The sequence below is a fragment of the Carlito syrichta genome, unplaced genomic scaffold (genome assembly GCF_000164805.1).
Source record: "Carlito syrichta isolate Samal-C Ts95f unplaced genomic scaffold, Tarsius_syrichta-2.0.1 Scaffold305313, whole genome shotgun sequence".
Taxonomy (NCBI): domain Eukaryota; kingdom Metazoa; phylum Chordata; class Mammalia; order Primates; family Tarsiidae; genus Carlito; species Carlito syrichta.
In genome coordinates, this window is record NW_007249409.1 from 475,546 (window position 1) to 492,257 (window position 16,712).

General features: G+C 41.6%; 1 protein-coding gene and 1 pseudogene across 1 annotated transcript; one reads left to right on the forward strand and one right to left on the reverse strand.

Moving 5' to 3' along the window:
- LOC103263886 overlaps window positions 1-16,712 on the forward strand; it is a 29,926-nt pseudogene that overhangs the window by 8,030 nt on the left and 5,184 nt on the right.
- Window positions 14,922-16,705, reverse strand: LOC103263885 (rho-related GTP-binding protein RhoQ-like). The gene is given in 3 exon segments (XM_021714185.1): window positions 14,922-15,562; window positions 15,850-16,340; window positions 16,343-16,705. Coding segments are annotated over 2 exon segments (522 nt in total). The 5' UTR covers window positions 16,617-16,705; the 3' UTR covers window positions 14,922-15,562; window positions 15,850-16,092.

Below are 16,712 nucleotides of genomic sequence, written 5' to 3' on the forward strand. Positions count from 1 at the left end.
CAGAGGAGACTCCAACTCAAAAACAACAACAACAACAACAAAAAAACCAACAAAAAACCCCCAAATATTTCTGCTATTCTTTGAGTTGTCTTTTCACTTTCTTGATAGTGTTCTTTGAAGTATAAAAGTTTATATATTTTTTTGATGAAGTTCAATTTATCTGTTTTTTTTCTAGTTTACTTGTGCTTTACGTGTTATGTCTAAGAAACCATAAGAATTTAAATCTATGTTTCCTTCTAAGAATCTTATAATTTTAGCATTTACATTTAGTTTTTTTAATCCATCTTTAGTTAATTTTTGCCCAATTTCATTCTTTGTATGTGGCTATCCAGTTTTTCCAGTACCATTTGTTAAAGACACTATCCCCCCCATTGAATTGTTTTGGTGCTCTTGTCTAAAATCAATTGCCCATAAATGTATTTCTATCACTTTTTACCTCTGTAATTTAAACCTTAGTTTTCTCATCTATGAAATGGTAACATATCCAGAATCAACTTATCCATCAGGCATGGGAGGCACAATGTCTAGATCTCACAATATTTTAGGGGTCCATAAAAATGTTTTCATTTCTCTTCAAATCAGGGAAAAAAACCAAACTTTTAGGTCAAAGAAGATGTCTTAATATGCAATATTAAGACAATATTAATATATTTATATCAATGTAGTTACGAAATAGAATTTTTAGTATTTTTTATGGAGAATGGGGTTCACAAAGGCCCCTTGAACCCACAAAGTCCTACTGTGGCTCTGATAATAGTTACCTCATAGAGTTATTATGAGGATTCAATGTGACAATCATGTCAAGTATCACATGCTGTGCAGGTCCAAAGTAGGCCATCAGCAAATCATTGGTATTTATAGGGAAGCAGAGACGATTCCCCTCACAAGCCTAGGCTCCTTTAACAGGAGAGCAGTGGGGACTTTCTGCCCCACCAGAGCCTTGACAGATTGGTGAATTATTGACTGTGCAAACCCAGGAAGGAACCACTTAGTGTCAAGGGAAGGTCAGTGCTAAGGAGCTGACCCTCTGCCCTGATTTCCTGCTCTGACACCTCTGAAGGCTTCAGGGGTGCCTGTGGCCTCACTAGGCAGAGAGAGAGTTGTTGAAGTGAAGAGGAGGGAAACGATGAAGGGGTGCTCTATGCTTCCCTGACTTTGTTAGGCAGAAGCCCTGATGCTAATATCCTTTTTGGTTTTTTTTTGAAATCGAGGCAAACTTCACACAACACATTAACCATTTTAAAGTGTGCAATTTAATGATATTTAGTTCATTTATGATATTATGCAACTATTACCTCTATCTAGTTCCAAAACATTTTTATCATCCCCAAAAGAAATCTAGTACCCCTTAAACAGTCACTTGATATTCCTCCCTTGCCCCAATCCCTGGCAATGACTGGGGATTTATCTTTTTTTTTTTGAGTCAGATTCTCACTCTCTTTTGCCTAGATTGGAGTGCAGTGGCACGCTCACGGTCACTGCAGCCTCGACCTGCTGGGTTCAGGCAATCCTTCCACTTCAGCCTTCCAAGTAGCTGGAACTACAGGCGTGCGCCGCCATGCCCAGCTAATTTTTATAATTTATGTAGAGATGAGGTCTTGCCATGTTGCCCAGGCTGGTCTAGAACCCCTGGGCTCAGAAAATCCTCTCACCTCAACCTCCCAAAGTGCTGGGATTAAAGGCATGAGCCACTGTACCAGGCTGAATTTACCTTTTATGGATATTTCATATACATCGCCTTGGCCTCCCAAAGTGCTGGGATTACAGGCTGAGCCACTGAGCCTGGCCTACATGGATGTTTTAAGGTTTATCGGCTGGGCTTGGTGGCTTAGCTGTAATCCCAGCACTTTGGGAGGCCGAGATGAGTGGATTGCCTGAACCTGCGAGTTTGAGATCCACCAGGGCAACTTGGCGAGATCATGTCTCTACAATAAACAAAAAATTAGCTGGGCATAGTAGCACATGCCTGTAGGTCAGGCTACTTGGAAGGCTGAGGTGGAAGGATTGCAGGAGCCCAGCGGGTCAAGGCTGTGGTGGCGGGGAGCATGCCACTGCCCTCCAGTCTGGTAGACTGAGTGAGACTCCAACTCAAAAAAAAAAAAAAAAGTTTCATCCATGTTGTAGCACGTATCAATACTTCATTCTTTCTTTAATCGTTGAATAATATTTCATTGTATGAATAGACCACATTTTGTTTATCTATTCATCAGTAGATGGACATTTGGTCATCAGTTGATGAACATTGTGAATAGTGCTGCTGTGACATTTATGGGCAATGTTTTGTTTGAATACCTGTTTTCAATTCTCTTGAAAAACAAACATGTAAATGCAATATGATGTGAGGTGTGTTACAGTTGAGGGGTGCATGGAGGGGAGTGGGAACCCAGCTGAGGAGGAATAATTCTGCCCTGAGAGAAAGAATAGGCAACTTGAGCTACAGGGAAAGGGCCTTTTGAGCTGAATCTTGATGCTGATATGGGGGAGAAGGGAATTCCTGGAAAAGGACTCAGGGATTTTTTGTAAGGAGTCAGCTTAAGAATGATTTTGGGGGAGCTCAGAGGACTACTGCATTTCCTTTCATTTGTCTCCCTCCCCAGGTACACCAGGAACACCTTCAAGTCAAAAGATTCACGTCTTCTGGCCCAGGCCCCAGAATGTCTCTTGTCTCCTATGTAAATTAATCTGTTCTATGTCTCACCCATTCCAGATGCATCTGACTGATGTGATAAACTCACTCATGTTATGTGTTATTGGGAATGGATGGGTTAGTCAATTAATTCAATAAATAATTCATACACCTAGCATTAATTTAGGCTTACTATGGGCAAAGATTATAGTGGTCACTTAAGGGGACAGGCTTAAAATCAGAATGATCTGGGTTTGAATTCTACTCATTAGTTAAGTGATCTCACTCAAGGTACTTCATTCCTAACTTTGTTCCTCTAAAAACAGGAATAATAATCCTCTTTAGTGTTGTAGATATTAAATAAGAGAGTGCATGTGTAAACTCTGAACATAGTGCCTGGTATAGTAAATATCAATTAAATGGTGGAATATAATATTATATATAATATTATATATATATATGAGAGGAGACCCCCCCAAAACTGGAATTTATTTATAAAAAATTGTGTATTTATTCTTACATGCTTAAACTTTAGTCACCTTCAAAGTACTCTTTGTTTGACACAATACACCTATTGAGATGTTTTTCCACTACTCTAACAGTTTTTGAATTATGAGTTTTGATGCCTTTTAGTGTTTCTGCTGTTTTTGTTTCCCTTTGAGGATTCTTTTCATCTGGGAAAAAAAAAAAGTCACTCAGAGAGAGATTGTGTGATTAGGGAGGGTGGGACACGGGTGTCATGTGGCTTTCGGTAAAAACTATTGAACACTCAGTGTGGGCAGATGTGCTCTTTTTTCTTTTTCTTTTTTTGAGTTGGAGTCTCACTCTGTTGCCCAGGCTGGTGCAGAACCAGGCTCACAGCCACCCCAGCGTCGACCCGCTGGGCTCAGGTGATCCTTCCACCTCAGCCTTCTGAGTGTCTGGGTATCTGGACTACAGGCGTGTGCTACCATGCCTGGCTAATTTTTTTTTTATTTATTGTAGAGATATGGTCTTGCTAAGTAGCCCAGGCTGGTCTCAAACCCATGGGCTCCAGCAGTCCTCTCACCTTGGCCTCTGAAAGTTCTGGGATTACAGGCTTGAACCACTGCACCCGGCTGCAGGTGTGCTCTTAAATCACCCCTCATGAAATGGCAAACACATTGAAATAAATCTCAAAAAAAAAAAAAAAAATCACTGAAGCTGAATGCAGCCTCTTACAACAATGCTAGCTGGTACACTGATGCTTATAGGTTCCTAGAACATTTTCTTAGCAGGTGAAGTCTGTACTATAAGGGGCCTGCCCTCCAAAAATAATTCGATTTTTTGGATTCCCCTCCTCATATATATATATATACAAATATCCATAATATATATATAAATATATAAACATACTATATACCTATAAAATACACACAATAGTATTTACTCTGACATATATGCACGTGATATATGTATACATATAAATATGGCTATATGTAGTATACATATATACATAGTTATATATTCTATATATTTTCACACATATATATATTCTTAGGAGTTTACCAGTTTAAGGCAACACAGCGAGACCTTATCTCTACAAAGAAATAAACAATATTAGCTGGCTGTGGTGGTACATACCTGTAGTCCCAGCTGTTTGGAAGACTGAGGTGGAAAGATTGCCTGAGCCTAGGAGGTTGAGGTTGTAGTGAGCCGTGATCATGCCACTGCACTCCAACCTGGGTAACAGAGTGAGAACCCCAACTAAAAAAAATTAAATGAATAAAAAGGAAGTTTAAAGACCAAATGGGAAATAAAAGCACTCAAATAAACAATAAAGTGATAATGTATTTTTCCCAGGTTGTGTGTTAGCATTTGAAACAGGTACTTCCTAGAGACATTAATCAAAGGACAATTGTTCCCAGGGAGAGTCTTTTTTTTTGTTGTTGTTGAGAGAGGGAAAGTAGGATTAATGACTGGAAAGAGATAGACTCTTTTGTCCCAGTATAAAAGATAACATTTATTTATTTAAGATTTTTTCTGTCTTAAAAAAAATTTTTTAAAAAATTTTAAAGACGTGAGGTACAATTCAGGGTTAGGTACACAAATATTCATTATGTAGGTACCCTTGTTGATGAGGTGTGCCCCCTCCTTCCCCAGGTAGTTCCCACTACTAACAATCCCACTTCCCTTCCCCCTCCCGGCAGTTTCCCACTACTGCCAATCAAAAGATAAAATTTAAAGACAGCATCCTGGAGGTAGTGAGCTCCTCATGCCTGGGAGGTGGCCAAATACAGACTGGCTGACTATTGATAGAGGGGCTTCCTGAATCCCTCAGGAGTTTGCAGAGGGGATGGTGGTCTCCTGAGGAGCATATTGCAAAGGACTCTTTCTCGCACCCATGTTCCCAGAAATTCTTGCTGTCTCCCTGTTTGGGTGCATTTCTCCTATGGCAGGACCTGGAACTCTGCAGGTATTGTGGTGCCAGAGCCAGCTGCCAGGGCAGGTGGCTCCTGCAGGTGACCCAGCACCTTATCTCCCCTGCCCCCATCTCTCTCTTGCTTTTTCCGGCTTACCTCCTAGAGCAGAAATAACTCAAGGCCAAACATTAACTGTGAAACCATAAAACCACGTGAAGCTCAGGTGGCTTTCCAGTGGCCTGAACTCTTGGTGCCCTGTTATCGAGAAATGCTGCCTCCCCTCCCTATGGGTGGGGACTGTGGAGTGCCTGGGATGATGAGGAACCCAGCACTTTAGCCTTCCACCCTAGTAGACTGATGGGCAGAGGGGGGCCTTTATTGCCTGAGGCCTCCATGAGGGCTGTTTGAATCCTATCCTTGAGGAGACCACAGCAACATCTTTCAGCATCAACAGATGCTGAAGATGCAGCCAGGAACTCTCCCAGTTTGATGTGGGATCTGATGTATACATACATATGTGCAAAGATTTCACAGACACCTACATAGTACTGAAAAACACATCTACCACTCACATACCCTGGTGTACACCTATCTCTATATTGCGTATTATTTGTTTCCAGAACCTTGCATAGTGCCTGGGACATCAGTACATCTTTGTTGAACTGATGAGTGAATGGTGAATGAACACATATTTATGTGCATTAACATACTCATCCTCACATGTACACGTTTGCAGGAGGATACCTGCAGGTACACATACATGTTCACATACCTGCACAAAACACACGTGCATTCAAACCAAACACATCAACATAAATGCACTTGTTCACACACACCTGCACCTAATAGTCATGTGCATCTGAATATGTATTTAATGTACAGATTCCTGAATGACCCTGCAGAATGGCAGAGGTGGTAGCTATGATGAGAGAATATGGTTCCATAGAGCAGGGCAAAGATGATATTTCTTTTTTATTTTTTTTGAGTTGGAGTCTCACTCTGTCGCCCAGACTGGAGTGCAGTGGCCCCTCCCAGCCACCGCAGCCTCGACCCACTGGGCTTCAGCGATCCTTCTGCTTCAGCCTTCCGAGTAGCCGGAATTACAGGCACGCGCTACCACACCTGGCTGATTTTTGATTTATCATAGAGATGAGATCTCACCAAGTTGCCCAGGCGGGTCTCGAACCCACGGGTTCAGGCAATCCACTCACCTCAGCCTCCCAAAGGCGCGGGATTATAGGGTGAGCCACTGACCCCGGCTAAAGATGATATTTCGACTGGGAAGACCATCTATCAATTATGTACTGGAATGCATACATTCTGTTATGGACTGAATTGTGCTCCCTGCTTAAATTCGTGTGTTGAAGTCCTAACACACAGTACCTCAAAATGTGATTGTATTTGGAGACAGAGCGAAGAGATAATTATTTAAAGAGATAAAAAATGTTAATTGAGGTCATATGAGTGTGCCTAATTCAATCTGACTGATGTCCTTAGGAGAAGAGGAAATTTGCATACACAAAGAGACTTCATGAATGCATGCGCACAAAAGAAAGACCAGGTGGAGTGAGGACCAAAGTGAGGCCCAAACTTTACCTGTACAATGACCATTTGTACATCTAACCCTGAATTGTACCCTACATCTTTTTTTTAAAAAAGAAAGACCATGTGAGGACAAGTCTCTCCATCTATAAGCTAAAGAGAGAGGCCAAAGGAGACATTAAATTTGCTGGCCTTGATCTTGAACTTCTAGCCTCCAGAACTGTAAGAAAAGAGATTTCTGTTGTTTGTTACCCAGCCTGTCCTATTTCGTTATGGTACCCCTAGCAAACTAGTATACACTTCAGAAGTTTCAGTCTTCTCTTCTCCCTGCTAAGCAGGTTGTTGTATGGGGTAGGAAGGATGGGGCTGAGGAGCGCTCACCAGAGCAAGTAGGACCAAATTCAGTGTCTCCTGGCTTATTTCAATTTCTTGGAGAAAATGTATTGGTCTGGCTGGGAACTGCCTTGGGCTGTTGTTCCCTTAAAGAATCATCATAATATAAGGAGGAAAACAACCTTAGATTCTAAAGAGATGAATCCCCAAGCAGGCTGGGACTAGTGTGAAGATATTTATGAAGTGTGTGTGTGTTCACATGCTGGTATGGAAGCAGTCCCAGGTTGCAGTTTTTAAAAAAGAGAATGAGAACTAGTTGTGGTGGTTTATGCCTGTAATCCTAGCGCTTTGGGAGGCTGAGGTGGAAGAATTGCATGTGGCCAGGAGTGCAAGACCATAGCAAGACTCTGTCCTTAACAAACAAACAAACAAACAAACAAACAAACAAACAAACAAACAAACACAAAAAAATCCCCCAAACCAGGCATCGTGGCATGTGCCTGTAGTCCTAACTACTTGGGAGGCTGAGGAGGGAGGATCACTTGAGCCATGGTGTTCAAGGCTGCAGTGAGCTATGATCGTGTCACTGCACTTCATCCTGGGTAACAAGGTGACATCCTGTCTCTGAAAAGAAAAAAAAGAGAACGTGGCTGTGATTTCCTGTGTGCTGCACACCCTAAAGTCCGGGACTGGGAAGCAAGGACCCTGCCTCGAGTTTTGGGCTCTACCACCCGTTTGTCATGTGGACTTAAGCAAATTGCTTCATTTCTATGGACTCTGAATTCTCATTTGCTAAGTGGTTGCCCGTGTCACAGGATTCCCATGAGGATCCAAGGAGCCAAGAGAGCTACAGGTGTTTTGAAGAGCTAGGAACATTTCCTAGTGGCCAGGGCTTATTTTTTAGTTTGGTGGAAAACATTTCAAATATACGGTATCCTCAATAATGAACCTGTGCCGAGCCTTGTGAAGTTCACAGGATAAAGGGCTGGATAGAGCACAGTTTCGACTCCCAGGAGGAATAGCCAAGCAGGAAGAATACCTACAGGAGACAGTCACTACAACCCCAGGCAGTTGACCTTATATCGGGATATAGTATAGTATAGTGAAGTGTTAAGGAGGCTGTGGTGTTAGGGCTTGGGAAATTAGAAAAGGTTTCAAGAGGAAGTGAGAATGGGCCGAAATTAGTTGGGGAATGGGGCTGCTGTGCAGGGAGTGTGAGTGGAGTATTCTGAATGGAAGTGTGGGGAGATGGCACCTGGACCATGGAGGCAGGAGAGGAGTGATGTCTCATCGGAGTTATGGATGGTAAAGATTAAAAGGGAAAACATGAGTAACTGGGTTAATTTTTTAGTCTTTCCTGGAACTGACCAAGCCCAGTGGTTAATCTGTTTGACCCTTTCAGGAATTGCTTGGACTCTGTCCCAGGCATGCATACACACAACCTGAGGACCTAGAGTGGCCCAGAGTAGAGCTGAGTGAGAATTTGGAGGTCACCCCACACAAGTCTGACCCTTTTCCAGAGGCAAAACTGAGACCAAGAGAGGACACCTAGAGGGACTGAGGTTTCATAAGGAGTAAATTGACAAAGTAGGGATTTGAACTCAGGTTTCTGGAGACAGAGTATAGAACCTTTTGTAGGTCATTACTTGGGTCTTTTTTTTGACTTTCACCTGAACTGGAGTGTAGTGGAATGATCATGGCTCACTGCAGCCTCAACTTCCTGGGCTCAGGTGAGCCTTCTACTTCTGCCTTATGAGTAGCTGGGACTACAGGTGCATGTTACCATGCCTGGCTAATTTTTTGATGTGTTGTAGAGACGACACTTTTCTGTGTTGCACAGGCTGGTCTCAAACTCCAGGGCTCCTGCAAGTAATGGAGATAGACAGTTCCTATGCCCCAGGGACTTCGGGGTAACCACCTGGCTAGCTGATAGCTACTATTCCACTGGAAGAGCTTTGCTAACTGATAGCTGCCATTCTATTGGAAGGACTTCATACCCACGGCTCTAGGCTTTGATATTTTTTGAAATGCTGTTTTTCTCTGAGAGGAATATTTGTAGTAAACTTTGGATCAGTTGATGATAACTCAGTGTAAATGGGGGGAGCAGATCCTTTCCTGAAAGCAGAGCTTTTCCAGTTTTGATGGGGGGAAAGCATGAAGTTATTTAGTGTGACAAAAAGATAAGGGCAGTTGGGGAGGCCCAGCTCTCATAATCTAGTCTGAAGTTTTGGATCTTGGTTTTAGAATCAGGCAGAATTTTTTTTAAATTAAAAAAGCAATATCATTTCATTGCAGACATATCAGAAAATACAGAGAAAAATAATAGCAGAAGAAATAACCCCCAAAGTCCCATTCTCCCCTTCTCCCTTAGATGACCATCATTAATACTTAAGTATATGTCCCTCCAGCCCCTTTTCTATGCATATTCTATGTATATACATGTGTGTACATATATGATGTACTTGTGTGTCTATATATTGTGTGTACTTATATACACACACCTATGTAGGTATACTATGTAGGAGATTATATATTATTTTGTACTTATATACATACATCTACATATTATGTATATACACATACATAATATAGTACAAGATAACATATAATTTCCTTGATTTCACTCTGGTCTGGGAAGTATGCTGATCCATGGACTGGACAGCAGACACCTGTGGACATCTCAAAGCATGTCTCAATTATGCCAATTTGTTTTAATATCCTCTCCTTGACTTTCTTTATTCCCCACTAGAGCAGGGGCTGGCAAACTTTTTCTGTAATAAGCCAGCTAGTAAATCTCTTGTTTTGTGGGCTATATGATCTTTGTCATAATGACTTGATTCTGCTATTGTAACATAAAAGCAGTCACAGACAGTACATAAACAAATGAGTGTGGATATGTTCCAGTAATACTTCATTTAGACACTGGAATTTGAATTTCATGTGATTTTCATGTGTCATGAAATAGCCTTCTTATTTTAGTTTTTCAACCATTAAAAAAATGGAAAAACCATTCGTAGCTGGTAGGCCACACAAAATAAAGTGGTGGACTGTATTTAGCTCATGGGCCATACTTTGTTGACCCCTGCCTATTCTGTAGTAGTGCCGTCAAAGAGAACTTTCTGTTCTGAAAATGTTCTATATTTGTGCTGTTAAATACAGTAGCCACGAACCACATGTGGCTACCAAGCACTTGAAGTGTGGCCAGTGTGACTGAGAAAATGATTTTTCAATTTTATTTCATTTTAATTAATTTAAATTTAAATAGCCATATGTGACTCCTGCACTGGATAGGATATTATTTTCTGAGGGCTGCTGTAACAAATTACTACAAATTGGAGGACTTAGAACAACAGAAATTTGTTTTCTCATAGTTCCAGAGACCAGAAGTCTGGAATCAGTGTTAGCAGGGTCATGCTGCTTCTGAAGGCTGTAGAAAAGATTCCTTTCTTGCCTCTCTCCTGAATTCTGGTGATTTTTGGCAACCCTTGGTGTTCCTTGGTCTGTAGATGCATCACTCCAGTCTCTGCCTCCATTGTCACATGATGTTCTTCCTATGTGTGTGTTTCTGTCTGTCTCCAAATCTTGTGAGAACCTGACTCAAGAAAAAAAATTTTATTTTAAAGATGTGGGGTACAAATCAGGATTAGGTAGATAAGTGGTCATTGTACAGTAGACCAGACTTTTTATGACCAGTCATCACATTTCTCTCCAATATCTAAAACATTTGGGTAAGATAAGATACTTTAATTGACACACAACTGTGCCGGGCACAGCACTTTGGGAGACAGAGGCAAGAGGATTACCTAAGCCCAGGGATTTGAGACCAGCCCAGGCAATATGACGAGACCTCATCTCTACAATCAAAAAATTAGCTGGGTGTGGTGGCATGCACTTGTCACCTTGTAAGGGCACCAGTCATTGGATTTAGGGCCCATCCTAATCCTGTATGACTTTATCTTTACTAATGACACCTATTTCCAAATAAGTTTGCATTTTGAGGTTCTCGGTAGACATGAATTTTGGGAGGATGCTAATCAACCCAGTGTAGATGGAATAGCTCTAGAGCAGTGATTCTCACCTTTACTGTGCATCAGAAGCACCTGGAGGGCTCGCTGAACCATAACTTTCTGAGCCCCATCCCCAGACTTTCTGTTTGGTGGTCTTCCCTGTCTAACAAATGCCCGGTAGTTTTGATGTTGCTGGTCCAGGAACCACACTTTGAGAATCACTGCTCTAGAGCACTTGCATCAGTTTGCTAGGGATACCATAACAAAGTACTACAAAGTGGGTGACTTAGACAATAGAAATGCATAGTCTCAGAGTTCTGGAGGTTAGCAATCTGACAACAAGGTACTGGTGGGGTTGATTCCTTCTGAGGGCTGTGAGGGAAGATGTATTCCAGGTCTCTCTCCTTGGCTTGTAGATGGCAGTCATCTTGTTCACATGGCATTGTTCCTATATGTGTGCCCCTATGTCCAAATGTCCCCTTTTTATTAAGAAACCAATCATATTATATTAAGGCCCACCCTAGAGACCTAATTTTAACTTATTGCCTCTATAAAGATCATATCTCCCAAATAAGGTCACATTATGAGCTACTGAGGATTAGAATTTCAACCTATGAAATTTTTGGGGTGTTGTGACACAATTCAATCCTTAATAGAGCCTGATAGTGCTTTTGGCACCTTGAGCCAAGGGGTGCCTTCTTGAAGCCCCTATGCACAAGATGACCTTGGTTGTCTTGTCTTTGAATTCTGGATGGAAGTTGACCTGGATGAGAGCTTCCAGGACTGGGAGGCAGGAGTCTTGGCTTCCAGTTCTACTCTGTTAACATGTGACTGGGACCTTGGACAAATCACTTGTCTTGAGGCCTTAGTATCTCCCTTGATTAGCTCTGGCAACCTGTGATTTCCAGGTGGCAAGACAAGATTCATTTTTAGTTCTCAGTCTCCATGCTGTTTTGCAGTCTCTTGATTTGTGCTAATGAGACAGAGGCTTGGAATTTGGTTTTATAAGACTCATTAACTTTATTTCTGTGCTTTCTTTATCAAATTTTCATTCATTCATTTATTAATCCTTTTATTTAATTTTATTTTTTATAGAGACAGAGTCTCATTATGTTGCCTAGGTTGATCTCAAACTCCTGGCCTCAAACAATCCTTCCACCTTGGCCATTCAGAGTGCCAGACTTGCAGGCATGAGTTACCATACCTTGCCCATTCATTAATTCAACAAACACTTATTGAGTATCTGTTGTGTAGTAGTATCTTGTTCAACAGGACAGGGTATCAACTCTTCTGAGTTCAATCTGGTGGGGAGATAGACATATAACCAAATAATCAGAAGCACATTTGATGAATGTAGTAGCTGCTATTAAAACTTTTTAATTGGGGAACCATTAGGCTGAGATGACTTCAGTTCTTTAGGTTGCTACATAAGCAAACTGAAGCCCAATGTAAACAGTAAAGCATCACTAGTGACTTTACCGTTAGGAACCTCCAACTAACTTCTAACTAGGGGTTTTTCATTCTAACCAATCAACTGTGTTTTCTTTGTCTTGCTTCCGCAAACAATATGAGACCTCATCTCTACAATAAATAAAAAAATTAGCTGGGTGTGGTGGCATGTGCTTGTAGTTCTTGCTCCTTGGAAGACTTAGGTGGAAGAATCTCCTGAGCCCAGCAGGTCAAGGCTGCAGTGGCTGTGAGCATGCCATTGCACTTCAGCCTGGGCGACAGAGTGAGACTCTGACTCAAAAAAGCAAACAAATAAGCAAAAACCCTACCCCTTGACTAATTAATTTTTAATTACCTTCCCACTCACTTGGTTGATATCATGATAAGTAAGAGAAAATGACTTTTGAATTAGTTCATTGATGACAAAGTCTTCTAAGGAAGCAGTGTTTTATATACACACAGATACACATGCACACACCCACCCAGCTGCCAACATGCAAACACGTGCCTCCCATGGCGTGTGTATCTACACTGATCTGCATCTCCTAGGAACACAAACAACCCTGCATGGAACTTGTCACATGTTCAAAAGCTCTTATCTACACAATTGTGCATACATAGCAGAAAACCAAACGAAACACACACACACACACACACACACACACACACTCACACACACACACACACGAAAATTCAAAAACCAAAACCTACCAGACCCTCAGATGACTCTTAAGTTTGGAAGGATGGAGACAGGAAAAAAAATTTTTTTAGTTTCCATGCATTAAGTGCTCGGTAAATGATTGGACTTGTTTTAAGCACTTTACATATACCATCTTGCCTAATCTTCCTAACAGTCCTACGAAACAGATATTAATACCCCAACTGTTTCCTACAGGAAGACTGAGGCTGTGGTAAAGTCCCAGTGCCCTGAGGGATTGTATGCACACCAGAGTTTGGAAGCCTTTTGATGTAGCTTGCCAAGGTCACACATCTGGTAAATCACAGAAGCAAACGTTAAGTTCAGCTGTGTTCTGACGGCAAAACCTTTGATCTTAACCACTGAGATCGTATTTGTCTGTAATTTGTTAAAAAAAAAAATTAAATGACACTAAAGTACAGTAAGGAAGACTTTACCCAAGACCATCTTGATAGGTGTAGAAACCACTGTAATGGAATTTTGGAGTGAGGGAGAGAGACTGGAATTCAGAATGGGCAAGTGGGGATTTATAGCTAAGAAGCAGGATGGAGGTTAGTGGATGGAAAATTTCTAGGAGGATATATCAGGGGGAAGGGGAATTCTGGCTAAACTGACCTAGCAGGATTCTTGCTGAAGATGGGCCAGGGTGATCAGACATTACTTGGGGGATGGTGTAGGCCGAGGACCCTGATCAGATATCCAGGGTGATCACATGACAAGCGTGACAGTTCTTGCAAAATTGAATTATTAGGGTTCTTTGCTAAAACTAGATTTTACAAGGAAGTACATAGATGGGCCTAGGAGAAAGTTCAGGAGCCTGACTAAAGTTTGGTCAAGCAAAGAATCTTTGTTAGTTTCCACAACAGGGATGGAGAGAAGAAACATGAATTTAATTTTTATTGAACAGCAGCACAAGACATCTTCCACGTCATCATCCTCAGCTTAGAAGGAGGAGCTATTCTTTTTAAAAAATGGTGGTAAAATGTACACAACATAAAATTTAACTTTTTTTTTTTTAATTGAGAAAGCAGGATTTATTGAGAGGACAGAGAAGCTCCCACAGTGGGAGGGGATCCGAAGTGGTTGCCCCTAAAATTTATCTTAAACCACGTTTAGGTAAATAATTCAGTGGCATTAAGTATTTTATTATAAAACATTATTACTTAAAAAAAAAAAGACAGTGTGTCACTTTGTCACCCAGGCTGGATGGAGTCATTGGCATGAACTCACTGTAACTTCAAACTCCTGAGCTCAAAGGATTCTCCTGCCCCAGCCTCCCGAGTAGCTAGAACTATAGGTGTGAGCCACCATGCCTAGCTAATGTTTATTTTTTGTAGAGATGTGGTCTCACTATACTGCCCAGGCTGGCCTCAAATTTCTGGCCTGAAGCCACCCTCCTGCCTCACTCACTCAAAGAGCTGGAATTACAGGCATGAGCCACTGTGCTGGCCATTACAATTTTTTAATTGATACATAATAATTTATATAAGGAGTACATATGATATTCTGATACATGCATGCAATGTGTAATAATCAATTCAGGGTAATTGGAATATGCATTACCTCAAATGTTTATCATGTCGTCGTGTTGGGAACATTTCAAATCTTCTTTTTTACCCATTTTGAAATATACAATGAATTATTCTTAGCTATAGTCATCCTTCTGTGCTATCAAACACTAGAACTTACTCCTTATATCTAGTTATAGTTTGTAGCCATTAACCACCCTCTCTGCAGCCCCTCCATCTCTGGCATTCTTTCCAGCTTTGATAACCATCATTCTGCTCTCTACCTCCGTGAAATCCCCTTTATTATCTCCCGCATATGAGGGAGAACATGTGATATTTGTTTTTCTGTTCCTGGCTTATTTCTTTCTTTTTTTTTTTTTAAGGCAAAGTCTGGCCCCAAATTTTAATTTGTAATTTTAGCATGTATCTCATGCAGTTTGGGGGAGCATCAAACTAAATCTACAATTGCCAGAAGACTTGTTACAGTTTAATGCACATTTACTAAAATGTGTACATTTTTAATGTTCATGATAAATGCAGTTATGACCCTATGACACTTTTGGCATTCTTTAAGAAAGTACATTAAATTTTACTACAGAAATATTTAGGTTACACTTGTGCTCAAGTAATAATAAAACATTTTTTTTTTGTGATCTCATACATTCTCTCCTCAGGTCTGGTCCATCTCCTGCATGCTTGGAGCAACCTTTGGCTATGTGGCTGGCCCTGTCATTTCACCACTCTGTATATTCTGGAATAGAAAGCAATTTACATACAAGAACAAATAATTGGAACAAAGGGAGAAGATATTTCTTTGTGCAGATTCCATAAGGACTGTGCAGAAATGTATATGGTCAAAGTCAAGCAGTTCCATTTACAGTACTGTTTTTTATGTAGTTACAACATGATGTGATTGTAGCTTTTTAAACTATAAGACCCCTGAGAGATTGTACCTTCTAGTTGAAATAAAGTATTTATAATAGAATGTGGCTTCAGATGCTGTTTACTACTTCGTATACCTTTTTTTTTTTTTTTTTTTTGAGTTGGAGTCTCACTCTGTCACCCAGACTGGAGCGCAGAGGCTGATCCCGGCCACCGCAGCATCGACCTGCTGGGCTCCGGCGATCCTTCCGCCTCAGCCTTCCAAGTAGCTGGAACCACAGGTGTGCGCTACCATGCCCGGCTGATTTTTTTATTTATTGTAGAGATGAGGTCTCTACCCACGGGCTCAGGCAATCCACTCACCTCAGCCTCCCAAAGGCGCGGGATTACAGGCTGAGCCATCCAGCCTGGCTGCTTTGTAGACCTTTAAGAAACATTCTTAATGAACTTTATAGAATTCCGAGGACAGGTTTTTTTTTTTTTTTTTTTTCTTTCAAGTTGTGAACTGCTTTGTTATCTACAAGAGGTCTGGGCATAGCTGTAACATTTCATATGCTTTCAAGAGAAATGGACAGTTGCTTTGGCCACTGAAGATGCTTCTCACATAATCAAACAACAGTTTATACATCTTGATCCTATTCTTTTTTTACTGTGTGTTTCTTTGGAGTTAAATGGCTATGATAGCATCATCAAAAACAGACTTCAATCCCTTCTGGGTTAAAGTTGAACGTTCCACATAGCAGCATGCTCCTATCTCTTTCACTAGTTTCTGTCCTTGCTCCACACATATAGGCCTTTCTTTCATATCATTCAGTCTTGCTAAAGTTTTGGGGTCATCCCGGAGACCAATCTGAGTTCCTATTAATAAAAAGGGAATATTTGGTGCATATTCCTTAAGTTCCGGTACCCACTCTCTTTCACGTTTTGAAATGAAGCTGGATTTACCACTGAGAAGCATATAAGGAAGACATTGGTCATCGGGTAAGATAAAGGCCTCAGACGGTCATAGTCTTCCTGTCCGGCCGCGTCATAGACTCCCAGGAGGTACTGCTTGCCCCCCACGGTGACGCTGACTGCGTGGTGGTCGAAGGTGGTGGGCACGTACTCCTCCGGGAAGGCGTCGCTGGCATAGCTCACGAGTAGGCACGTCTTGCCCCCCGCCGGGTCGCCAACCACCACGCACTTGAGCATCAGCGCGCCGGCCCGTGAGCCACGTTGCGGCCGGCCGGCTTCCGGGCATAGTGCCCTCGGAGCCCCGGCCCCGGCCCCCCGGCCCCCCTGGGGGGG